Raw genomic sequence first — 27,837 nt, forward strand, 5'->3', positions numbered from 1 at the left:
GAATCTGGATCAGTTCCTATGGATTGGAGGGAAGCTAATGTAATCCCACTTTTTAAAAAAGGAGGGAGAGAGAAAATAGGGAATTATAGACCGGTGAGCCTGACTTCGGTATTGGGAAAAATGCTGGAATCAATTATTAAGGATGTAATAGCAGCGCATTTGGAAAGCAGTGACAGGATCAGTCCAAGTCAGCATGGACTCATGAAAGGGAAATCATGCTTGACAAATCTTCTAGAATTTTTTGAGGACGTAACTAGTAGAATGGACAAGGGAGAACCAGTGGATATGGTGTATTTGGACTTTCAAAAGGCTTTTGACAAGGTCCCACACAAGAGATTAGTGTGCAAAATTAAGGCACATGGGATTGGGGGAAATGTATTGACGTGGATAGAGAACTGGTTGGCAGACAGGAAGCAAAGAATGGGAATAAACAAGTCCTTTTCAGAATGGCAGGCAAGACTAGTGGTGTATCGCAAGGTTCAGTGCTGGGACCCCAGCTATTTACAATATATATTAATGATTTAGATGAAGGAATTGAATGTCATATCTCCAAGTTTGCAGATGACACTAAGCTGGGTGACAGTGTGAGCTGTGAGGATGATGCTAAGAGGCTGCAGGGTGACTTGGACAGGTTAGGTGAATGGGCAAATGCATGGCAGATGCAGTATAATGTGGATAAGTGTGAGGTTATCCACTTTGGTGGCAAAAACAGGAAGGCAGATTATTATCTGAATGGTGACAGATTAGGAAAAGGGGAGGTGCAATGAGACCAAAACTGCATGCAGTACTCCAGGTGTGGTCTCACCAATACCCTGCACAACTGTAGCAAGACTTCCCTGCTTTTATACTCCATCCCCTTTGCAATAAAGACCAAGATTCCATTGGCCTTCCTGATCACTTGCTGTACCTACAAACTAACCTTTTGTATTTCATGCACAAGTACCCCCAGGTCCTGCTCTACTGCAACACTTTGCAATCTTCCTCTATTTAAATAATATCTTGCTCTTTGATTTTTTCTGCCAAAGTGCATGACCTCACACTTTCCAACATTATACTCCATCTGCCAAATTTTTGCCCACTCACTTAGACTGTCTATGTTCTTTTGCAGATTTTGTGTGTCCTTCTCACATATTGCTTTTCCTCTCAGCTTTGTATCGTCGGCAAACTTGGCCAAGTTACACTCAGTCCCTTCCTCCAAGTCGTTAATATAGATTGTAAATAGTTGGGGTCCCAGCACTGATCCCTGCAGCACCCCACTGGTTACTGATTGCCAACGCAAGAATGAACCATTTATCCCGACTCTCTGTTTTCTGTTCGTTAGCCAATCCTCTATCCATGCTAATATATTACCCACAACCCCGTGAACTTTTATCTTGTGCAGTAACCTTTTATGTGGCACCTTTTCAAATGCCTTCTGGAAGTCCAAATACACCACATCCACTGGTTCCCCTTTATCCACTCTGTTCATTACACCCTCAAAGAATTCTAGCAAATTTGTCAAACTTCCCCTTCATAAATCCATGCTGACTCTGCCTGACCGAATTTTGCTTTTCCAAATGCCCTGCTACTGCTTCTGTAATAATGGACTCCAACATCTTCCCAACCACAGATGTTAGGCTAACTAGTCTATAGTTTCCTGCTTTTTGTGTGCCTCCTTTTTTAAATAGTGGCGTTACATTTGCAGTTGTCCAATCTGCTGAGACCAGAATCCAGGGAATTTTGGTAAATTACAATCAATGCATCCACTATCCCTGCCGTTACTTCTCTTAAGACCCTCGGAAACAAGCCATCGGGTCCAGGGGATTTACCCGCCTTTAGTTTCATTATTTTACTGAGTACCACCTCCTTATGATTGTGACGGTGATTCTTCCCCCCCACAGTCCCTTGACTATCCACTGTTGGAATATTATTAGTGTCCTCTACCGTAAAGACTGATACAAAATATTTCTTCAGAGTTTCTGCCATCTCCATGTTCCCCATTACTAATTCCCCGGTCTCGTCCTCCAAGGGACCAACATTTACTCTAGCTACTCTTTTCCTTTTTATATACCTATAGACACTCTTGCTATCTGTTTTTATATTTCGTGCAAGTTTACTTTCATAGTCTATCTTCCCTTTCTTAATCATTTTTTTTATCATTCTTTGTCCTCCCACTAGTTTTGGCCACAATCTTCTGTCCTCCCACTAATTTTGGCCACATTGTATGCCCTTGTTTTTAATTGGATACCATCCTTTATTTCTTTAGTTAGTCACGGATGGCTATCTTTTCTGTTACGCCCTTTCCTCCTCACTGGAATATATTTTTCTTGAGAGTTGTGAAATATCTCCTTAAATGTACATCACTGTTCATCAACCGTCCTACACTTTAACCTATTTTCCCAGTTCTCTTTAGCCAACTCAGCACTCTCAACACTGCAGCAACAGAAGATTGTGGTTTCAAACCTCTCACGGTCACACCATCTAAGCCAGTGGTGGGCAAAGATCCGGCCTGCCAATCCATTCTATCCGGCCCGCTCGAGCTGGAACTGCACATTCGTCTGAGTCTTGCGTCACACTGTGTTGCCTCACGGTTATTGCGGCTGTGGAGTCGGCTGCGACCCTGAACCAGGGCAATTAGAAAAAAATAAAGCTGTCAGGACTACTGCTACATGTCTGATACAGATTTGCTTCCCCTTTGTGTCTTTGAGCTGGCCTAACGTCTCTCTCCTGCTTTGGCTCCATGAACTACTTTTCTAAAACCCGCCAAATCCGTCGCTCATCGCTGGCTGGTGGGGGTGCTGCTGCTGGTGCTCACTGGATGGTCCTCCTCCGTTGACTCATGGCTGCTCAGCACGACACTCTTTATTTTTCCGAAGTTAGAGACCGACACGGTGTCTTTCTTCTCATGGAACTCACCCCACTCAGCGCCTGGAACTCACCCCACACTCCGAGCCCTGAACTCACCCACACCCCGAGCCCTGAACTCACCCCACACTCTGAGCCCTGAACAAACCCAACCCTGAACTCACCCCACACTCCGAGCCCTGAACTCACCCCACACTCCGAGCTCTGACCTCACCCCACACTCCGAGCCCTGAACTCACCCCACACTCCGAGCCCTGAACTCACCCCACACTCCGAGCTCTGACCTCACCCCACACTCCGAGCCCTGAACTCACCCCAAACTCTGAGCCCTGAACTCACCCCACACTCCAAGCCCTGAACTCACCCCACACTCCGAGCCCTGATCTCACCCCACACTCCGAGCCCTGAACTCACCTCACACTCTGAGCCCAGAACTCACCCGACACTCCGAGCGCTGAACTCACTCCATACTCAGAGCCCTAAACTCACCCCATACTCACAGCCCGTTACTCACCCCACACTCCGAGCCCTGAACTCACCCCACACTTCGAGCCTGAACTCACCCCACACTGCGAGCCTGGAACTCACCCCACACTCCGAGCCTGGAACTCACCCCACACTCTGAGCCCTGAACAAACCCAACCCTGAACTCACCCCACACTCCGAGCCCTGAACTCACCCCACACTCCACGCCCTGAACTCACCCCACACTCCGAGCCCTAAACTCACCCCACACTCCGAGTCCTGAACTCACCCCACAATCTGAGCCCTGAACTCACCCCACACTCTGAGCCCAGAACTCACCCCACAGTCCGAGCCCTGAACTCACCCCACACTCCGAGCCCTGAACTCACCTGATACTTCGAGCCCAGAACTCACCCCACACTCTGAGCCCTGAACTCACCCCACACTCCGAGCCTGAACTCACCCCACACTGCGAGCCTGGAACTCAACCCACACTCCGAGCCTGGAACTCACCCCACACTCTGAGTCCTGAACAAACCCAACCCTGAACTCACCCCACACTCCGAGCCCTGAACTCACCCCACACTCCGCGCCCTGAACTCACCCCACACTCCGAGCCCTGAACTCACCCCACAATCTGAGCCCTGAACTCACCCCACACTCTGAGCCCAGAACTCACTCCACACACCGAGCCCTGAACTCACCCCATACTCAGAGCTCTGAACTCACCCCACACTCCGAGCCCTGAACTCACCCTACACTCCGAGCCCTGAACTCACCCGATACTTCGAGCTCAGAACTCACCCCACACTCCGAGCCTGAACTCACCCCACACTCCGAGCCCTGAACTCACCCCATACTCAGAGCCCTGATCTCACCCCACACTGAGAGCCCTGAACTCACCCCACTCACAGCCTGTTACTGACCCCACACTCCGAGCCCTGAACTCACCCCACACTCCGAGCCCTGAACTCACCCCATACTCAGAGCTCTGAACTCACCCCACACTCCGAGCCCTGAACTCACCCCACACTCCGAGCCCTGAACTCACCCCACAATCTGAGCCCTGAACTCACCCCACACTCTGAGCCCAGAACTCACCCCATACTCCGAGCTCTGAACTCACCCCACACTCCGAGCCCTGAACTCACCCTACACTCCGAGCCCTGAACTCACCCCATACTTCGAGCCCTGAACAAACCCAACCCTGAACCCTGACGACTCTTAGATTTACCGAAGAAACGGACTGGGGCTGCAGGACACACTACAGTGTACAGCGCACTACAGCTTGTGTTGTTCAGTGTGTCACATGCTATAGGGTGAGCATGCCTGGACTGATTGTATTATATGGTACATAATGCATTAACTTGTAGGTTTGTGTGGGTTTGGTGTAGTGTACTGTATACACCACAGGTTGAACTATTGGTTCAATACAGGCCACACTACAGCACCGGATTGGCACAGGTCAGATCTGGATACCCCACAGCAACACATTAATGAAGGAGGTTGGGAAGTTCAGTATTTTGAATACAAAGCAAAGAAGGGATTAGGAGTTGTCACTGGTACTGCACCAGTTCTACCTACATCGCATTTGATTGCTTTTGTTCTACATTTTCTTATCAGGCGACTCAACAAGAATAAACTTCAGATCCTCCCTGAGCTGCTCTTCCAGGGAACCCCGAAGCTCTCCCGACTGTGAGTAACCGAAAGATTATCTTTTCCGATGTCTTTTCCCCCCACATTTAAAGCGAATTGTCTTTTTGAGTCAATTTAACTTACAAAACAGCTGTGTGGTGGGAAAAAAATGTCTACAATGTTTTTGCCCAACTGATCAATCAATGCCTTGTTTGTTTGAGTTGGTTGGTCTGCCATCTAATTAGGAAAGTGCTTACTCAAGTTGTTTGAATCATTGGCCAATCAAGAAATAGCTTGTGTGAGCTGACCAGGATGTTTCAGAAAAGTTCAGGATAGTAACTTGGATATCTTTTTTTAACAGAAGCTTTTTCTATTACAAGTGTAAGGGTGTATTAGTATTTTAAATACAAAATCAACCATCTTCTCAAACACTGCCCTGCTGCATGCTGGGAGTGAGCATTTTGTGAGTAATTAAGATGTGTTTCCATGAGTGATGGCATTTACTGAGCTAGGCTAAACAAACTTTTCTCTTTCACCCCTATACACAATAATGTTTCACGGATTTATTATTTTCTCTCTTTGTTCTTTACTAATTTAAGTCTTTTTAACTCAAGGCTGCAATAATTACGGGTGCCTAATTTAGGATTATTGTTCAGCAAGTAACAATTATTTGGCTCAGATACTTTGGTTGAATAACTGCAGTTTCCCTATAAGAAAATGTATGTGTGCAAGCCCTCGGGAGGGCTTCGAGTGGCTCTTTGTTTTATTTGGATTATTTTTTAACTGATTTATATACTAAAGTAGATTACAGCTGCTGCATGTGGAGAGAACTTTTACTAGCTGGCACGTTGTCAATGGTTTTACTTATTGGCAGAGTCCCATTGGTTGGACTGGGTGATGTGCGGTACCAGGACTGCTGTTTAGTTCAGTTCCTGTTTTCTGTAACTACCTTTGAAATGGAGCAACCTTTAATTGTCACGGGGATGTTAAAAGCTTTACCTGATCAGCGGCTTCATGCAAATTCCTTTTTTACAAATTCTCCCCTGCGCTGATATTGTAGAATGACCTAGCCAAGCTTTTTAAAAAAAAATTCCATTGAATGCACTCTGTAATATTCATTCCCTTGGTGTCCTTGCTTTTCCTGATTTGAGTGGCCAGGTCAGGTAATCTGGCATAAAAGTTTACAATCCTTGATGGTGTTGAGGCGAGGCACTGTCATATCATCACTGATTACGTTATTGTGTGGACATTTTGTTTTTAAAATTGGTTAACTGACACTGATGGGTTAAGCAGAAAAGAAAATATGTTTTAAATGGTGTAACATGGGCGGGGCAGGGGTGTCGGACTAGCTGAAGTGCTCTTGCAGAGAGCTGGCACAGGCTCAACGGGCTGAATAGCCTCCGACTGTGCTGTAACCGTTCTCTGATTATATGTGCAGCAATATGGTAAATGTGTTGTGCATGTTCAGTATTTCTAAAAAAAAAATCCTAAACCTGTTCAATCAAGCTTGTGGTCACCCCTCCTAATATCTCCTCTTTTTTAACTTGGTGCCCAGATTTCTGAGCGCGTCCTGTGAAGTGCCCTGGGACATTTTTCTACATTAAAGTTGCTGTGTAACTGCTGAACAGAGAAATTCTTTACAAATGTATTACAATGCCACTATCGTGAGTGGCTAGATTATTTGTATTGCCCATTACAGTGGAAAGCTGCGGCAACAGCTTGTAGGTCACGCCTGCAATTTTCCCCGCTCCTGATTTTGGCCATGCTGCTTGCTGTGGAGAGGTGGCAAGGTGCCGAGCAGAGGCCCAAGTTTCTCCATAGGAAAGGAAATAAAAATTAGAGCGTGAGTTACTACCTGGCCCCTCTTGCAAGCCTCCTTGTAGTTGGTGGACGAGTGGTGCTGGCAGTAGCCTGTCAGACCACCCAGGTGTCTACTTGGCTGAGGTTGCTGCTTGATTCAGGGATTGCAGGGAAAAATAAAGCGGAGGGGAGACAATAACTCAAAGGAGTGAATTCGTACGTTTCCAACCAGTCTATTTTATGACTGAACAATCTGTAATGATTCTGGCATTTTATCTGTAAATCCAAGGTTTGCCCGAACAAAAAAAATTATTTTATTTCGCATCTGCTTAAAGCCAGACTTAATCTGGGCGTGACTATTTTCTGCCATTGTTGACGTTCTGTACTTGAAACAACTGAGAAAATGGAGACCGTGTGCTTTTAGAAACACTCCTGGCCTACATCCAAACTGCTGTGATTGATCTCTGGGCTGATCAGAGGGAAGGACTAGCAGGGAAGCTCCCTGACGGGGAGAGGGGGAAGTTCAGTCATCCCGAATTGCTCTCTCCCAACTCCCTGTGGCTGAATACGCGCTGATGTTGGTAGAGGCCTGGCAATACGTTGCTTGACTGACCTCTTGGTCCAGGAATGGTAGTAGGGTTACTTTGGGGTTTTGAGGGTACTGTTGACAAATTTGCTAAAATGTTAACTGTCCATCTAAATAAACAAAAGCCAATGGGTTCCCATTATTTCTGTGCCTTGTAATGTGGAGCAATAGACATCAGTGTTTTGGCTTCCAATTACTTTGTAAAAATCAAAAACTCACATCAGAACTCAAAGCACCCTGCTCCACCCAAGCTTGCTCTCAGTTTTGTCAAAACTATTAATCCAGAAGGGTGTCCTAGTCATCAATGTTTGTAATTCACTACATAAACATTTTGATGTCTTGTCCTTGCAGTTTATTAATGGGTGAAATGTTTTCGAGAGGTAGTATTGCTGGATATTTGTAGTGATGTAGGACCCCCTCTGATCTCGGTGTGCAATGAGCGAACTGCAGGCAATTCCACTGCTGAGGTGGGATATGGAGAGCACTTCACTGCACCTGAAGGGCATGTGCATCACATACTTCCTAACATCAGGAGGTAGGTTACCTTCTCGCATCCCACCACTTTCTATTTATGCCACGTGTTAATGAGAGTCATCTTGTGACACCAACATTATTTCCGGTTACAGAATATCCAACCGCAAATATCTGGCTATCTCTTGGTCCCCATGTTGTTTAAAAATAAGCACTGTATATAATCCAGTTTGAGATTTTATAAATTGGTCAAAGGCTTCACGCAGTAGGAACACCAAATGGGAATTTTTGAACAGAAGGCAGTGTACCCGACATGATTCCCCGTCCATTTGTTTTAATGGGCAGAAAGTCATGTAGGCCCCACAGATCTCTCTGCCCAAATTCCTGACACATGTTCCCATCTGCATTAGGACCACTAATTCATAAAATCGGTGCAGCAGGGGTGCTCTCCTAAGGCTGAAGGTCAGAGTGTTTAAGGGTCAAAGGGAGCTTAGCTGGCAATGCTTGATGCTGATATATGGGGTCCATTTTCCAATTGTGGAAATTCACGTAGGAGCATTTAACATACTCATACTATTTCCCTCACTGTGCTATTCTTAGACAAGAGTTAACACCCATCTGAAAATGGTGAACAGAGGATTGTATGAAGAATACATTAAGCGATGATATGGGTACTTTGCCAAGCAGACTATACACCACTGGGTGTACAAACTGGGGGAAAATTGATATCCATCATCTTAAAAAGTATAAAAATAATCCAAAGGTTTGGTGGTTATAATTATCCTACAGAAGGCCTGACTGCATCAAATGCAGGTAAAACTCGTTTAGCAACTCAGTGGTACTATTTGAAGGAGTAGGATTCTCAACTGAACAAGGCCAATTTCACACATCGTGTCAGAGGTCATGTCATGTGTTTCTGCATCACACCCTTATTTTTTGTGGGCATACCTGGCAAGGCCAGCATTTATTGTCCATCTCTAATTGCCCTTGAGAAGATGGTGGTGAGCTGCCTTCTTGAACCGCTGCTGTCCTTATGGTGAAGGTACTCCCACAGTGCTGTTAGGGAGGGAGTTCCAGGATTTTGACCCAGCGATGATGAAGGAACGGTGATATATTTCCAAGTCAGGATTATGTGTAACTTGGAGGGGAACTTGCAGGTGGTGGTGTTCCCATGTGTCTGCTGTCCTTGTCCTTCTAGATAGTAGAGGTCGCGGGTTTGGGAGGTGCTGCCGAAGAAGCCGTTGCGAGTTGCAGCAGTGCATCTTGTAGATGGTACACACTGCAGCCACGGTGCGCCGGTGATGGAGGGAGTGAGTGTTGAAGGTGGTGGATGGGGTGCCAATCAAGCAGGCTGCTTTGTCCTGGATGGCCGAGCTTCTTGAGTGTTGTCGGAGCTGCACTCATTCGGGCAAGTGGAAAGTATTTCATCACACGCCTGACTTGTGCCTTGTAGATGCTGGAAAGGCTTTGGGGAGTCAGAAGGTGAGACACTCGCCGCAGAATACCCAGCCTCTGACCCGCACTTTTTGCCACAGTATTTATGTGGCTGGTTCAGTTAAGTTTCTGGTCAATGGTGACCCCCCAGGGGATTTGGCGATGGTAATGCCATTGAATGTCAGAATATCTTATGAAATGATGACTAGCTTCATCTCGTAGATTGTAATGGTTATCGTTCTCCCCCGCCCATCATTTGTTACTACTGTGTGTGTGTGTGTTTTTGAAAATTCTTCAGTAAAGAGCTTCAAAAGAATTTTCCAAAGTTGATCGATTGAAAAAAACACCTCCCCAAAAGGAGGCCATGGTAACTTCAAGTTGTAACTCCATCTTTCATCCTGAGGTGTGCTTGTCAGCAGAGTGATTGAAAGCAAAGCTGTGCGATTGTCAGCAACAATCTGCTTCTGATCTGAATTCAGGCTTACCTTTGCTCGTTTCAGAACCTCTCTTCCTCCTTTTATTTTCAACGGGAAAAAAAGACGAAACCTCTAAAGGATCAGATTGTCCAATCATCTTTTATCATCTGGATCAGTAAAAAATTAGAGATTGCTGAACCTCATCTATACCCATGTGTCAGAATAATTTCAATTGATAGGCCGCTCTTGGAATCGCATCTCTTGGGTATTGAATCCCTGGATATCATTACCCTTTCACTGGATAATTTACTCTAACCAGACCTCTAGGCCTTCATTTGATTAATCACCTAAAATGCAAGTTCAGTGATTGCTCAGAAACTTGGAATAGTTATGAGCTTGTTGATGAGGTGGCATTTGGTTTGCATTCTGACATCTACTTCCTGTTTCAGTCTTTTCATGGTTCAGGAGATGGCAGCGGTTATTTTACTTTAAGAAATGTAGGGCCTGATTGATTTATTTATTAAAAGATTGCCCACAAACCCTTGGACTATACCATACATGGCAGCCAAGCTCGGCCAGTCAGAGTCAGAGTTTCTATTACTGTTTCTTTTCTCGAGAGGCTGCGTTCAGCGTCGCACACTTGCAGTACCTGCAGGGAGTCATTTGCTGAAGTGTTTCCCAATCGGTGACTGCGTAAAGACCAACACAAAGTCAAAAAGATTGAGAGAAGGCGGCTTAGCCGAGTGGATACATTCACTATTTAATGATCAATTTGTTGAGAAGTATCCCAATTTAATAGCCAAGTTGTTGTCATTTAAAAAAAAAAAATTCTCCTTGTGTTTTGATCATGATGACTCTTAAGAAAATTAGGGGGAGAAATTGGGGTCATTTGTGCCTCCCGTTAGTGCCCGCAAACGACTTTTTGCCCAGACTCAGTGCTGCTAACGACTACAGCTAAATTCCACGGGAGTTTAGCGGCAGCGGTAACCTGTAGCGCCCCGCTCTGCTGCGCCGACGACGATGACAGGACTGACATATGAGGAGAGACTGGATCGACTGGGCCTGTATTCACTGGAGTTTAGAAGGATGAGAGGGGATCTCATAGAAACATATAAAATTCTGACGGGACTGGATAGGTTAGATGCAGGAAGAATGTTCCCAATGTTGGGGAAGTCCAGGACCAGGGGACATAGTCTAAGGAAAAGGGATAAGCCATTTAGGACTGAGATGAGGAGAAACTTCTTCACTGAGAGTTGTTAACCTGTGGAATTCCCTACCACAGAGAGTTGTTGATGCCAGTTCATTGGGTATATTCAAGAGGGAGTTAGATATGGTCCTTACGGCTAAAGGGATCAAGGGGTGTGGAGAGAAAGCAGGAAAGGGGTACTGAGGTGACTGATCAGCCATGAACTTATTGAATGGTGGTGCAGGCTCGAAGGGCCGAATGGCCTACCCTTGCACCTATTTTCTATGTTTCTATGACATCATCACCGTGCGCGGCAACCCGTTTTCAATCCAGAACATAATTCGAGAGCGACCCCAGAAGTTGTGCCGGGTGATGAAAGGTCTAGGTCGCGGGTGGAGCGCTAGTTAAAGGGGAGGTGGCTTGCGCAAAAAAAAATTGGCCAACTTGCTGGTTGCGGCCTGTTGCATTGTGGAAAGCCGGGTCCGTGCCACAATCCATCAGCATGGCACCCCACTCCCCAGTGGTCCAGGTAGGGGTCGGCAGAGTTGGCAGATTGGCCCTTCGCTTTAATGAAGGGGAGGGCCCTTCTACGTAGCACCACTACGTGTCCCAGTGCGTAGCGCAGCACCCCTCTCCGTTTGCTTCTACCCTGCTCGTGCCCCACACAGCGAGTGGAGCGCATTATTTTGTGCTCCACTTGCTCTTGGGGGCGATAGCACCAATATCGTGAGCGAGGCGAGAATTTGCACCTGGCACAGGAAATCTGCCTTGCAGCTGTTACCGGTCCCAAGTGGGGCGCTACGCAATATCTCCCCCTTTGTTTCTGAATTGAACAAGTCGTCATCATCATCTTAGGTGGTCCCTCTAATCGAGGATGACTTGCTTCCACACCAAAAAGGGATGAGTTCACAGATGTTTCAATGAAGAACCTAGTATTCCAGGTCCAAAACTACATGTTGAAAGGTGGAAGATGCCTGTGCGTAGATTTTTTTAACGTGTGGTGGCCATTGCACACCAGCCACCACGCAGGCTTGACAGAGCTAGGTCTTGGTCCAGTGGCAAGGATTAACCAAGACGACTGGAGACCAGCTCTGCCGCACAGAACTTGTGACACATATCACTGTGTGGGCTGGCCCATGCTGCCCCTGGGCTCTCGCCTCTTCTGGGTCCCAAACTCCCGCCTCTCCTGGGCCCCAATCACGTCGCTCCACAATCACTCACCGTTCCTGCGCTTGAATGAAAACAGACTGAAGGTTTGTCCCAGTGTAACCTATGCTGTTATGAAATGTGTGTGTCTTTGAGTGAGCCTCACGTCATCTTCTGGCATGCATGTCCTTATGATGCACTGCCTTTATTAACTGAATCGCCATGAGGCGCTGGCCCTTTTTTAAAAAAAAATCATGTAAGGAGTTTGCCTTCTGAGTATTCAGTTGCAATCCTGATATACCAGTGTAAAATACACCATTTTATTCTCTTGGTACTGTGACCTGGTCCCCAGTTGTCAATACCTGCCCACGCACCAATCAACGACCTGGATTTTTGTGACGTCCAATCCAGAAGCCCTCTTCACAGCCGTCGCTCTCCAACATGCGCTGTACGTTAAAGTGGTATGCTCCTTTGACACAGGCTGTGTCACTATCACACACACACACACACCATTTCCTTGTTTTACATCTCCATACAAAGACTATCTCTTTACACACACCCTTTCTATACAAATGCAGCAGACATAAGCAAGGATTGAACAAGTGACATGTCAGTGGTAGAAGCTTGACAGCAGGTTTTCTAGCTTTGTTAACAGGCGCGACTTTAACCCCGTCTGCTCGGGGAGGATGGGGACGGCCAAGCCATCACCACCATTTTACCGCCCAGGTTTTCGGCAGCATAGAGGCCGCCCACTGCATGTAGACGGGAGCCTCATTAATATTTAAATGTCATTGCAATCTTAACAGCCGATGGCAGCAGTGACTGTCAGTGCCTGGCCCACCAGTGAAACCTGGCAACTGGCAGGCGTGTTCCCACGGACCCCACAAGGAAACCTTCGACCTCACATGCCCTAGATCTGCCCCCGCCCGTCCCGCCCCCCCCCCCCCCCCCCCCCCCCCTTCGCTTGACAGCAATCCCCTCAGGCTGTCCTCCCCATTCTCTTACACACTTACCTTATGTCGGCACCTCACTCTTTGGCCTCCCGAGGTGTTCTCTTGCCACCCAACCTCCTTGCCATTCCCGCCGGACTCGGGCGGGAGTCAGACTTTCTTCATTTAAATAAGGCCCGGGGGTTAAAATGGCATAGGCCTCCTGCCGAAAACGAAATAGGGGCTTCCTGCCCACCCATCCCTCGCACGCCCAATTCACATCCCAAGTTAAAGTCAAGGGTCATGTCACATGCTCTCTAAAGTAGACACTGCCCTGAAATTTGTTGAGTTGAGAAATCCAATGTCAAGGTACAAATTTGTCTTAAATGTTAGATTTATGTAAACAGCCAATATGGGCTTATTTTATATGGCCCTGCCAAAGAATCCTCATTAACGGAGAGGGCAGCATTACTTGCAGCATAAATACTCTCCCCTCTCCCACAGCAAGAATAATGTAAAAATCCTTGGCCTTCTGCAGATAATATTCAAGCGTGTCCCACTAAGGCAACTCCAGGGCACAAACTATCAGTCCTGGTAGGTTGCTCAACAACGAACGATGCTTCTGGATTCGGGAGGCTTCGGCTCACTATACAGGATGAATCTGAGTGTTGATTTCTGGGTCACACTGTGGAGCTGCTCCTTGATACATCTGTAATCTCAGAGGCCCCCAAGCCACCAGGGGCTGCCGAGATTGGCAGGTCTCCTTTCAATATTGAAAATTGGCCTATATCATAGAATCATAGATATTTACAGCATGGAAGGAGCCCATTTCGGCCTATCATGTCCACGCTGGCCAACAAGAGGCTATCCAGCCTAATCCCACTTTCCAGCTCCTGATCCATAACCCTGCAGGTGCACATCCAAGTACTTTTTAAATGTGGTGAGGGTTTCTGCCTCTACCACCCTTTTAGGCAATGAGTTCCATACACCCACAACCCTCTGCATGAAGACATTTTCCCTCAACTCCCCTCTAAACCTTCTACCAATTACTTTAAATTTATGCTCCCTGGTTGTTGACCCCTCTGCTAAAGGAAATAGGCCTTTTCTATCCACTATATCTAGGCCCCTCATAATTTTATACACCTCAATGAGGTCTTCACTCCGCCTCCTCTGTTCCAAGGAAAGCAAACCCAACCTATCCAATCTGTCCTCATAGCTAAGATTCTCCACTCCCAGCAACATCCGCGTAAATCTCCGCTGCACCCTCTCCAGTGCAATCACGTCCTTCCTGTAATGCGGTGACCAGAGCTGTACGCAGTACGACAGCTGTGGCCAAACCAGTGTTTTATACAGTTCAAGCATAACCCACCTACTCTTATATTCTCTGCCTCAGTTAATAAAGGCAAGCATTCTGTATGCCTTCTTAACCGCCTTAATCTTACACAAGGTGGGAGATCAACTTAGAGGAGTGCATAAGAGGAAGAAAATGTCTGCGGGAGAGGATGTCTCAGAGTAGGTAAGAGTGCCTCTGTGAAATGGCATCGGGGCGAGGTAGTGAAATGAACTGCTCAGGCAGTTTTTGGAGAAATGTTCTTCTGGTTGGTCGATTGAATATGGAAGATCCCAAATATCATTTATTTTTTCCATAACTCTCTCTTTTTAGATTCAAAATCTTAACAGCCATGAAGTCAGAAAAGTATCTTAAAATTAACCTGACTACGCCATTTGAATATAAAAATTAAAAACGTGCTGGGCCTTCCTGGAGCTGCCTGTACCAGTGGGCGGAGGAGGGCAGGACATAGTGTTTTAGAGTAGTGTTTTAGAAATGTTAAATTTTCCTCCGACACCCTTGACATGACCAAACGGAAGTGGGACAAAAGAGGAGAAAAATGGAGCCTCATGTGTGTGCTGTTAATTGGTAATCATGATTCCATGACTGATGTGAGGCCCCTGTGCTACAAGGCTGGCCATTTGTGGTCAATGACTTTTCATCTGACACTGTTTGAGGAGATCTGTGGGTTTGGCTTCAAGAGCATTTGCAAGAAATAGCAGCAACTACGTGCCAGCATGTAGTCTGCAGCCTCCATAACCCTCTTTATTGTGGCTTCATCATCAAGAAATGAGCTAAAAAGACACCATGCATGCTAGAGGTTGCTAATCTGGGGGCTGCTGCATACTGTCCAGCAATTTGGACAGCAGGCAGGGCGAGGTTGGGGCAGGGGGATCTCACTGGGACTGTTCAATGTTAAGAAATCAGCCCTTTTTGAAAACCATAGCAATCAACTTGTGTTTTTGGAAGTTGTGAGATTGGCTTTTGGAAGTGCAGTCTCTGACCCTTGGTACTGCATGCCACTTGGGACTCAGCCAAGTAATGCGGTATAACAAGCTTCTATTAACAGCACGGCACACACTGTAGGATCACTGTGCAGCCTGTGTCAGCACCTACTGAAGCTTCGAGTCTGCTTCCACTTTTCTTCAAGATGTTTGAATTACATTACTTCCTTCTCTCCAGAAACAAGTCAATCTTTGCACGATGTTGCTTGTTCTAAAGGAGTATTGGATTCCCATATGGAGAGACCTTGTTCATGTTGGGATGGGGGAGGTGGGGGAGGGAGAGGGGACTAAGGAAGCTCCTACCTTGCTTTCTAGTTTTGACAACAAGCCTGGGCTTTTTTTTCTCCCCTCCCCTCTATTGGAGGCATTGGTTTCTTATTGAGGTATAGTTTAATGGTTATAGGGTGCTCTGTTTTTCTATCCAATTGTGGGGAGCAGCAGAGCAAAGCCAGATCCTGCCCTCGCCTGACATCCACACAATAACTTCCAGTGGAGGGGGGGCGGGGAGGTTCAGGGATGGGGGTTGTAGCTGATTTTTCTCTGTGTAACCCAGAGCATCTGAGACCAATTATAGCACCCTGAATGTTGCCCCAACTGACATCAGTTAACTCAGCACAGACTAGGGATGGAAAAGAAAGAAAGAAGTTGTATTTATATAGCGCCTTTCATGACCTCGGGCCACCCCAAAGTGCTTTACAAGCAATGAAATACTTTTTGAAGTGTAGTCATTGTTGCAATGAAACGTGGCAGCCAATTTGTGCACAGTAAGATCCCACAAACAGTAATGTGATAATGCCCAGATAATCTGTTTCAGTGATGTTGGTTGAGAGATTAAAAATTGTCCAGGACACCAAGGAATACTCCCCTAATCTTCGTCGAGTAATATCATGGGATCCTTTACATCCACTTGAGAGGGCAAATGGGGCCTCCGCAAGCCAGCATCTCCAACGATTCAATGCTCCCTCAGTACTGCACGGGTGTGTCAGCTTGGATTATGTGCTCAAGTCTCTGGAGTGGGATTTGAACCAACAACCTTCTGGCTGTGAGGAGAGTGTGCTATTAACTGAGCTAAGGCTGACGCCATGGAGCATGAGATCTTCCAGGCCTGTATGACTAAGCCACTCACTGAATGAGGGTGGGGATGAAGTTCAACTATGGCGGGGACATAAAACAGGCGATAGTAGATCAGCCATTTGATGTACATCCCGCACGATTTTCTTTGCCATTGAATCGGGCGAAGTGTGTAATGGGCAGCCCATCTGCTACCACTTATTTTTTGCCCATGCCGAAGTTACATTTCATCCCCATTGTGTCACTGAGGGAGTCCATTACCTAAATTTCCAAAAGGGCTCAGTAGGTACAGACTGATGCAACATGAAGGGACACCATTCAGAAGTAACATGGAAATGGTTCCAGTAGACTCCAGGGGAGTCATTACAGTTTCATACCTAATTTTAAAGTCAATAATCTCCTAACTTTTTAAACTCTAGCAATCCATCCTCCCATTAGCCAACAAATAAGCTTTCCTTCAGAAACAGTTTTGTGGAGAGCATTTTCCATCCCTCTGATACTGTTGTATTCCATTGGTAAAACTCCAGGGTTCAATCTGCCGCTGTTCTTCTTGTCTGAATTTCTGCTGCCTCAGGCTCAGTGAAGCAAAATGTCTGCCAAGATTCCCTGAGAATCCCGACAACCGTTCTTGTAGTGTCTGTGGCCACTGGTTGACCTTGTCCTTAGTCAAACTAGGGCCTAATTCCTTGTCATGACTCTGTGTTCCCGTCCTGTTTCTATTAAAAGAATTGAATCTCAATTAGGACATAAGCAGGATGAAGTGGAAGTGAGTGTTGGCCAGCCCCCTGTCTGACCCAGCCTGCAATCTTGTTCCTTATCAGCCAAGATTTCCTCGACACCCTAATGTAGTATGCGTGCCACCACGTCATTGTTGAGATTGCGCCAACAGCAGTAGGAAACAGGGGGCAATTACATTTCTGAGTGTATCAGGGTTTCTTTTGTGTTGATTATATGTTAGATGCAAGCCCTTTTATGTTTTTTCTATCCCTTTCCCAGTCCGCACATTTTCCACTCATTCCATTGCTGACAAAATGCTGCAACTCGGCTGAAAACTGACAAGTAAATTGTTGGGAAAAGTTTCTCAGCGGTTTTAATCCCAAAGAGCACATTATCAGATCTGTGCTGCCATGCATCTTGCGGTGCGGAGATAAACGAGGGAAGGGGAGGGGGACAGCACCATTTATTTGTTTGGCTATGCCGTCTCTTCATGTGAAGTCTGGAGTTGGCAGAATTAATCTTGGTTCAAAGTGTGTGAGTGTAATTGCTGTGTGTGCTGCAGAACAACCGATCAGACGATCCTTGTTACACACTTGTCTGGTAATTGAAAGGTTTTAGTGCTGGGTTAAAGCACTCAGAATCTCAAACACACAGCCTTGCACTGGGTTGATGGAAGTTGCTTTTCTCCGCCTAATTATGGAGGAATTGTTGTAATTATTTTGTTGCATTTTTGTTCTCTTTTTCTCCTTGTTTTTTTTTTAATTTGTGAGATGCTACCTGCCAGCGGGGCACTGTGCAATGTGTTGCTCAGAGAATCTGTTATAAATCACGCACCATGTTAAATGGACTCTGAGGTCTGATTGCTGATCATTGAGCTATACCAGCACTGGTCAGTGCCAGATCAGTGAGTAAGGCTTTCTGTCTTAATATGACCCATCTAGCTGACCCTTCCAAATCTCCCATCAGGTTCCTTACTGTGACTGTAGAACTAATGGCCCTGTATCCCATTCACTAACTGGAAATCTATCAGCCCCCTTTTAAGACCTGCTCTGGTTTTCTTTCCCACCAGCCTCACTGGTAATCTATTTCATGGTTATATCGCCAGCTGAGCCGAAAAATATTTTTATTTTTTCTTTAAACTTGAAACCTGTGCCCAACAAAACGTTCCTGAATCCAAATCTTAAGTCCTGTATCGAGATCCTCCTCCTCTCCAGGGACTAAACTATCAGGGTAGACAACCTATCCAGCACAGGTATGATGGGCCGAATAGCCTGCTTCTGTGCTATATCGTTCTATGATTCTATAACTCATCATGAATTCACTATCAGAAATAAATATATTGTGTTGGTTTGTTGAAAAATTCCATTGCCCATTTCTCCCCTCCTCCTCTTGTTAAGATGCTACTTTTCCTGGACTACAGGAGTGAGACCCCTTTAATGCTTCAGCCAGATGCCCATTCTTCATGCAGGGGTGGTGACTGTCACCAGGCCCTATCACCTATGGAGCTGTCATTACAGCTGAACCCAGTCCTGTCCTCGTCCTACTTCTAATACAAGCACATATTCCTGTAGGGGTCATTGTACAGTCATCAGGGATAGTATTGTTGGCTGATTTCCCCCTCACTTAACCTGAGATGCTGAGTACAATTGTTAGCACACCTGGTGCTGCATTGCTGAGATCACCTAATGCCACATAGACCAGAGATTAAACCTGGGCCTTTCTGGTCTGGATTGGGTCAAATTTACAACATATCGCTCCCGACACTGAACTTCACATGATGGGAGTGCAGATTGGGCATTTGGTGTGGAGGTCAGTATACCTTACGATCCATTAAAATTAAATACTGTGCTAGGAGCGCTAAATGGTACTAGTTACACCCCTGACACAGCTATTATGCATTGCCTCAATTCAACAGATCCCGCCCCCCATTTTGAGTTATTTCTCTCTCTTATGGGAATATAATTGTTTGAAGGTTCCCAACACTGGTGCTCTGTAGGTGTCAGGTGTGTGTCCAAACCCTGGTGGCTCCCACTCCTCGTTTTCTCATCACTTCAAGAACATTTCCTCCTTATGTTGGCATGGCTGAGATTGGTGATTCTGGGCGCAAGACTTGCAACTTGCTACTCCATGAGAAATTGTGTCAGTGCTCCATGCACTCTATGCACTCTACATATCCATTCCCCTCCCCGCTTCTCTTACTGTTTTTGTAACTACTTCTCAGGAAATGAGCAATGTTGGCAGGGCCACATTTATTGCCTGTCCTTAGGTAGGTCTACTTCCTCATAGCAATTGTTTTGGCAATTTTAGAAATTCACAGGGCATTGAGAGTCAGCTAATGGGGTCGGGACCACATATAGGCCAGACCGGGTAGGGGTAGCAGCTTCCCGTCTTCGTAGAAACATTAGTGAACCTGTTGGATTGTTTTCTGGTGGCAGCCCACAAATTACCAGATTTATTGAATTCGATTTCCAAACAGTGGGTTGCTAGTCCAATACTATAACCAATACTCCAACATCATTTTAATTCTCAACAGCTGCAAGCTCCATTCAGGATAGCTGTGTTGTCCAAAACAGCCCACAGAAATCCACAATTGCAGGAAGAGCGCTGGGTGCTCTTCGCTACAGCTACCACCCTCTCCCTTAATCTGTATGTGTATCTAGGGAGGTAAATTGCACCTGTAATCTCTGCCTGGCAGCCCATCTCTTTACTGCTGTATTTTAATTACAGCAATGACACAAATGTATCTGGGAAAGCATGAATCTGCTGGTGCGTATGGAAAACTCATCCAAAATGTAATAGCTCATGTTCTCACATGCACTCCCATTAACCCTGCTCTTTTCAAGCTCCATTGCCTTCCTGCACTAATTATTTTAAGTTCCTTGTTCTTGCTTTCGAATGCCTCATGACCTCGCCCTATCCTCGCTCCGCAATCTTCTTCAGCCAGGCTTCCTCGTCTGCACCCTTTACTCCTCCAACACCCAGCTGTTGCTCATCCCCTTATTCCTCCACTCCACTATCAGCAACTATTTATTCTACTATATTTGGAACTCCAAACCCAAGTCCTTTAGCCTTGCCACCTCCTCCCTGCCTTCCGAAGAAAACCCCTCCTCTTTGATGTCCCTTTCAGGTTCCTGTTTTTCCCTCTCTCCCTTCTGCTCAGCATCCCCCACTGTGAAGAGATATCTTTCTGTACATGACGAGTGCTATAAAAATGTAAATTGAATACCTGGGGTTACATCTGGTGTCTATAGAATAGATATGTTAATTCTATATTCAGCCAGACATTTATCTATAGAGGTTGGGCAAAGGCCTCATAGCTTCAACTGGCCATTCTAGATATTTGAGGACTGAACAGCTTGTTCTTTCAATGTAAGTTCCTGTAAAACTAATATCCCAATAATGAAATGATTTTGTTGAAAGCAGGTTATTTACTTGACAGAAAGGAAGTTGGTTAGTAATTGCCAATAATTGAAGCCAGGCTCCACCTGCATCTGAAGCATAAACAGAAAGCAATTCTCTCGCCGAGTCAGTCGGTCAGGCCCACCAACACTCTCGTGTGAGGTGTCCTCCTCCAAGTGGATGATCATTTCACATTTGCATGTGTCAGTAGTTCCAGGTAGTTCTCTTGTTTTCTTTCACTGGACAGTAAGGAAAAGGGGCTGGATTTTCGGCATTTCTGTTTTCGGGGCAATAATGGCGGCGGGGCGGGACCATTTAGAAAGTTTGTGCCTTAGTAGGTACGTTTGAGCATCTGGGCCCTGCATCAGGTGGGCGCAGCGCTAAGGAAGGTGTTGTACACCTCTCGTGGCGCAAGGATGGGAAACTCCCGAGCGAAAGAGCTGGGCCGTGTGTGCTCCGAGAGAGGCCTGGGGGAGGGAATCTAAAAAAACAAAACATAAAAATATTCCTAAAACATTGTCCACGTCACCACAACACAAATCACACAAAAAATTTAAAACAAAAAAAACGCTCACACTTAAATTTGTAGCACTTTACCTTCCTCTCTGCTGCCGGCAAGGCTGGACCGCGCTGATTTCCCAGGCGGTCACTCTGGACGGGTCGGGCAGGAGCTCAAACTCGCGCCGGTGTCGCAACCAGGAGCATTGCACACCCAGCGCAGCTCTTCCTGGCGGTGCTGCTCCACGCCACCGCAAAACCCGACCAGAGGATCGCGACGGGGCGCTGAAGACCTCACCGCCACCTATCACGCCGCTCCGGAGCGCAAAGGACCGGAAAATCCAGCCCTAGAGTACTATGGAAGTGGGGATATCGCAACATCCACAGCAGTAGTGAAAATCCTCTGGTAAAACTGCAGGGCCAAATAGGGAGGAAAAGGGATGAAGTATCACCTGTGTGAAACCGTGTATCTTGATATGGTCATACATGTTTTATATCATGTGTTTGTTTATAAGGGAATGACAGGTTTGACTAAATCCTTTTCTGTGAAGGGAGTGCCCCTTTAATTTACTCTGCTTGAATTCTGCTCTTCAATTTTGATTTAACTGATTTAATTTGGAATTATTTTCTTCTCTTCTCTGAATCACACCAGTGAAAGGTTTATTTGGCCAAATCCCAGGAAAAGCCAGAGAGTTTCAATTTAGTATATCTTGCCAGTGGCAGCGTTTTCACGCTGGCATCAACACAGAGAGGTCCTTATTGTTTCCAGTTCGATACCCACATCTCCTGAAGGTGTTAACTTATCTTGGGGTGCAGCTCCGTGAGCACTGGCTACCTGACAGTACTTCAGCCAAGTGGCCGTTCTGTGTCGATGGAGCTGGACAGTGGCTGTCGGTAGTCTATTCCATCAGGAAGGACATCACAATCAAGTCCAATCCTGTCCTCACCCATTGCCCACACGTGCCTTTCCCACCAGGCATTACTGGATAGTAATCATGGAAAAATAGAATCTTACAGCACAGAAGGAGACCATTCAGCCTATCGTGCCTTAGGCAGCTCTTTAAAACAGCTATTCAATTAGTCTCCCTCCCCCACTCTTTTTCCATAGCCCTGCAATTGGTCCTTTTCAAGTATTTATCCAGTTCCCTTTTAAAAGTTATTGTTGAATCTGCTTCTACTTGCCTTTCAGGCAGTGCATTCCAAATCGTAACTACTCACTACATTAAAAAAAATTTCCCTCCTCTCCGCTCTGGATCTTTTACCAATTATCTTAACTCCGTGTCCTCTGGTTACCGACTCTCCCACAAGTGGAAACCGTTTTTCCTTATTTACTTCATCAAAACTCTTATCTTCAACCCTTCAATCAGGAATGGAAGCCTTGGATGATTCCGCCTCCTCGCCTCCCCGCCCCCCCCCCCCCCACTCTCCTCGCCCCACACCTCCTCACCTCCCCCTTGCCCAAGGGCACTGAAGCTAATAATTATGCGCCCACTGCTGCGCGAGCTGAAACTGACTAACCTAGCACAGGCCAAGGGATCAAACCTGGGACTTTCTGGTCTACATGCCTCGGTTACTCAACACATGATGTCTTTACCCACTAATCTATTCAGGGACTGCTCAGATCTTTTTTTAGAAGCTAAATTGATGAGGCTTCTCTCTGCAGACTTGCTGCTCTGGCACATCTGGTGAGTTTGTTTATTAGTGCATGCGAGCGTTCTTGAGGAGCGTGATATATATATCGCGAATGAATGTGAATCCCCAGGTCCTAACTGGAATGCTGGCAGAAAGAAACCAGGGTGAGCCAATAGTGGAAATGGTGTGCCTTTGGGGATTATATATGTGATCATTAGAAGCTGTGCCTCCAGCTGCCTAGGCCCCATGCTCTGGAGTTCCTCCACCCGCGCCCCCCCATCCCCCCCCCCCAAACGCCTCCGCCTTTGCACTTTGCTCTCCTCCTTTAAGACCTTCCGCTCCTTTGACCCAAGATTTTGCTCATTCCTCATAATACCTCCTTTGATTCAGCATCCATTTTTGGGTTCCACCACTGAGGAGTGTCTTGGGACTTTTTTCAACATTAAAGACACTATATGAATGCAAGTTCTTGTTGGATTCCATGTCACCATGACAACCAGCCTGTTTAGAATTGGCCAGTGATCGCACTGCTATGGGAGGAGCTGAGATCCACTCGATCTGTCCAAGATTTTTCTTACCCTGTCCATTTTTCTCCCTCCTTGTGCTGACCTATCTGTAACTTGCCAGCCGGCTGGTGAAATTGTGGTGGCTGTCCGTACCATTGGGACTAGCCCCTCCTCACCCTGAGCATTTCAAGAATTGTTGATATTTTCAGTAACGAGTCACAACTCTATCTGCTGTATTGGAGTATGAAGCTAGTATGCAATAAAGGTGCAGCAGTTATAATGGGTGACTTTAATATGCACATAGATTGGGCTAACCAAACTGGAAGCAATACGGTGGAGGAGGATTTCCTGGAGTGCATAAGGGATGGTTTTTTAGACCAATATGTCGAGGAACCAACTAGGGGGAGGCCATCTTAGACTGGGTGTTGTGTAATGAGAGAGGATTAATTAGCAATCTCATTGTGCGAGGCCCCTTGGGGAAGAGTGACCATAATATGGTGGAATTCTGCATTAGGATGGAGAATGAAACAGTTAATTCAGAGACCATGGTCCAGAACTTAAAGAAGGGTAACTTTGAAGGTATGAGGTGTGAATTGGCTAGGATAGATTGACGAATGATACTGAAGGGGTTGACTGTGGATGGGCAATGGCAGACATTTAGAGACCGCATGGATGAACTACAACAATTGTACATTCCTGTCTGGCGTAAAAATAAAAAAGGGAAGGTGGCTCAACCGTGGCTATCTAGGGAAATCAGGGATAGCATTAAAGCCAAGGAAGTGGCATACAAATTGGCCAGAAATAGCAGCGAACCCGGGGACTGGGAGAAATTTAGAACTCAGCAGAGGAGGACAAAGGGTTTGATTAGGGCAGGGAAAATGGAGTACGAGAAGAAGCTTGCAGGGAACATTAAGACGGATTGCAAAAGTTTCTATAGATATGTAAAGAGAAAAAGGTTAGTAAAGACAAACATAGGTCCCCTGCAGTCAGAATCAGGGGAAGTCATAACGGGGAACAAAGAAATGGCGGACCAATTGAACAAGTACTTTGGTTCGGTATTCACTGAGGAGGACACAAACATCCTTCCGGATATAAAAGGGGTCGGAGGGCCTAGTAAGGAGGAGGAACTGAGGGAGATCCTTATTAGTCGGGAAATTGTGTTGGGGAAATTGATGGGATTGAAGGCCGATAAATCCCCAGGGCCTGATGGACTGCATTCCAGAGTACTTAAGGAGGTGGCCTTTGGAAATAGTGGATGCATTGACAGTCATTTTCCAACATTCCATTGACTCTGGATCAGTTCCTATCGAGTGGAGGGTAGCCAATGTAACCCCACTTTTTAAAAAAGGAGGGAGAGAGAAAACAGGGAATTATAGACCGGTCAGCCTGACATCGGTAGTGGGTAAAATGATGGAATCAATTATTAAGGATGTCATAGCAGCGCATTTGGAAAGAGGTAATATGATAGGTCCAAGTCAGCATGGATTTGTGAAAGGGAAATCATGCTTGACAAATCTTCTGGAATTTTTTGAGGATGTTTCCAGTAGAGTGGACAAGGGAGAACCAGTTGATGTGGTATATTTGGACTTTCAGAAGGCTTTCGACAAGGTCCCACACAAGAGATTAATGTGCAAAGTTAAAGCACATGGGATTGGGGGTAGTGTGCTGACATGGATTGAGAACTGGTTGTCAGACAGGAAGCAAAGAGTAGGAGTAAATGGGTACTTTTCAGAATGGCAGGCAGTGACTAGTGGGGTACCGCAAGGTTCTGTGCTGGGGGCCCCAGCTGTTTACACTGTACATTAATGATTTAGATGAGGGGATTAAATGTAGTATCTCCAAATTTGCGGATGACACTAAGTTGGGTGGCAGTGTGAGCTGCGAGGAGGATGCTATGAGGCTGCAGAGCGACTTGGATAGGTTAGGTGAGTGGGCAAATGCATGGCAGATGAAGTATAATGTGGATAAATGTGAGGTTATCCACTTTGGTGGTAAAAACAGAGAGACAGACTATTATCTGAATGGTGACAGATTAGGAAAAGGGGAGGTGCAAAGAGACCTGGGTGTCATGGTACATCAGTCATTGAAGGTTGGCATGCAGGTACAGCAGGCGGTTAAGAAAGCAAATGGCATGTTGGCCTTCATAGCGAGGGGATTTGAGTACAGGGGCAGGGAGGTGTTGCTACAATTGTACAGGGCCTTGGTGAGGCCACACCTGGAGTATTGTGTACAGTTTTGGTCTCCTAACCTGAGGAAGGACATTCTTGCTATTGAGGGAGTGCAGCGAAGGTTCACCAGACTGATTCCCAGGATGGCGGGACTGACCTATCAAGAAAGACTGGATCAACTGGGCTTGTATTCACTGGAGTTCAGAAGAATGAGAGGGGACCTCATAGAAACGTTTAAAATTCTGACGGGGTTAGACAGGTTAGATGCAGGAAGAATGTTCCCAATGTTGGGGAAGTCCAGAACCAGGGGACACAGTCTAAGGATAAGGGGGAAGCCATTTAGGACCGAGATGAGGAGGAATTTCTTCACCCAGAGAGTGGTGAACCTGTGGAATTCTCTACCACAGAAAGTTGTTGAGGCCAATTCACTAAATATATTCAAAAAGGAGTTAGATGAAGTCCTTACTACTAGGGGAATCAAGGGGTATGGTGAGAAAGCAGGAATGGGGTACTGAAGTTGCATGTTCAGCCATGAACTCATTGAATGGCGGTGCAGGCTAGAAGGACCGAATGGCCTACTCCTGCATCTATTTTCTATGTTTCTATGTTTCTATGTACACATCTGTTTTCCGCTTGTAACTAAAGGGATGGTTTATCAGTGCAATGCAAGCTGTGTGTGGGTGCGGTATCGGGGAAGTGGGAGGTATGTGCGGGGAAAGGTGTGTAAGCATCTCTGGAGAAGTATGTGGGCATGGGTGTAGAGGGGGGTATCAGGAGAAACATGGGGGCAGGGGATGTGTGTGGGGTATTGGGGCAGTGCAGGGTGTGGTGGGAGAATAAATGGAACAGAGAGCGTCCTATAGGAATAGGATTATATGGGACATGTCAGGTGAGGAGGGTGATGGGTATAGCATGGGCTAATATCAGGGTGACAGTGAGTCAAAGAGGGTAAAGACATGACACATGCGACGAAAAGGGAGGACTAGTAAGCAACAAAATGGTGGTATCAGGGCAGTTTGAGCAGTATCAGGAGGGTGAACACCCTGGGGTGACATAGAGGGTGGGTGTGGCTTGATGGACGTGGGATGGGAATTGTGGGTAAGGGGACGGAGGTAGTATACAGTGTGTATTGCTACAGTGATTTAATGTGCTGGATCCATTCCCATGCTGAGTTGAGTGAGTTCCAATTTATTAATTGCTGCAGTTCAGTCTTTTGCTTTTGTCTAAATAAACAGATTCACTTAAGGTTGGCAAATGTCCAATTACTTATATAATCATTTGCAATCAGATTTGTTTTTCCTTTCTCTTTCCTGAGGACAGGAATAGAAAATCAAACAAGTCTGGAGTGAGATTTGAGATTAGAATATTCCTGCTCCCCTCGTCAGGTGAGCAGAGATATAAATAATCAAAATAAACCATCAGAATCACTGATTCTGGGCAATGATAGCTCTATCCAAGGTTGTGATTCCAGTGCTGTGGGAATCACCCACAGACAGATTAATTGGACATTCAATTCATTGCTGTTTGTGGATCTTGCTGTGTTGCTGCATTTACCTACGTAATAATAATCACCACACTTCAAAGTAACTTGTTGTATGTGAAGCACTTTGAGGCATTTCTAAGAGATGTAATAAGACATTGTATAAATGAAAATCATTTTTTTTTTCTCTACCTCTTTCTTTCCCAACCCTTTGTCTCTACTCTTTCCCCTTTAAAACAACTTTGCATTTAGTGGCTCACTGTTGGATTACAAATTCCATCTTGCAGACTAACTTCAGTCTGGATTTAACTGCTTGCTTAAATTATAATATTGATACAATGCTTACTGTTATTGAAGAAAGTCTCTGAATTCTTGTTTTCAAATTGCTATATAATTACAGTTAAACGAATTAGGAAGTGACTATAGAATCATAGAAATTGTAGCATAAATTCGGCCCTTTGGCCCATCGTACCTGTGCTGGTGCTAACTCTTGAATTGGACCTATCTCCTATAATCCTATTTTCCTGCCTTTTACATAAATCCTTTATATGCATCCTTTTTGAATACTTATCCAATTTCCTTTATAAATTAACTTTTATAGTCTGCTTCAATAGCCACTTTTGATAAAGTATTCTATGGTCTAATAGCCCTTAGCGTGAACAAAACTCTTCTAACATCTCCTTCATTTTTCCAGAAATCATCCTCAGTCTATGGCCTTTTGTTACAGATTCACCTGTCCCCTATGTACCCTGTTAAAGGCTTTCATTAGAAACGTCCAATGGATGCTCTCTTAGCTGTGTCTGTTCCAGTGAATAATATCCCTTTTTTATTCTTTGTTGTGTCATTGTAGGGAATTTTTACTGTACCTTTTCCATGGCACTTCTATCTTCCTGTAATGAGGTGTCCAGAACTGCCTGCCATATTCCCAAATGGCCTAACCACTGTCTTGTACAAATTCAACATTCTTCAGTTGTTTTTATATTTAATGCCCCATTGTATAAAACACAGAATCTGTTTTGCCTTTATATGTTTTTTTGTATCTACATTCCCACCATTAAAGATCTAAGGGGGAAAAATTGGCCTGGTTTGCACCTTCTGTTAGCACCTGCGGGAGGCGGTA

At 45.8% G+C, this 27,837-nt stretch overlaps 1 protein-coding gene across 1 annotated transcript in view; it reads left to right on the forward strand.

Moving 5' to 3' along the window:
• Positions 1-27,837, forward strand: part of LOC139263049 (slit homolog 3 protein-like) — a 625,025-nt gene that overhangs the window by 107,614 nt on the left and 489,574 nt on the right. The window contains exon 4 of the mRNA XM_070878558.1: positions 4,933-5,004. Within this exon, the coding sequence (XP_070734659.1) occupies positions 4,933-5,004 (72 nt within the window). The remainder of the gene's footprint in view (positions 1-4,932; positions 5,005-27,837) is intronic.

The sequence above is a fragment of the Pristiophorus japonicus genome, chromosome 4 (assembly GCF_044704955.1).
Source record: "Pristiophorus japonicus isolate sPriJap1 chromosome 4, sPriJap1.hap1, whole genome shotgun sequence".
Classification (NCBI taxonomy): domain Eukaryota; kingdom Metazoa; phylum Chordata; class Chondrichthyes; family Pristiophoridae; genus Pristiophorus; species Pristiophorus japonicus.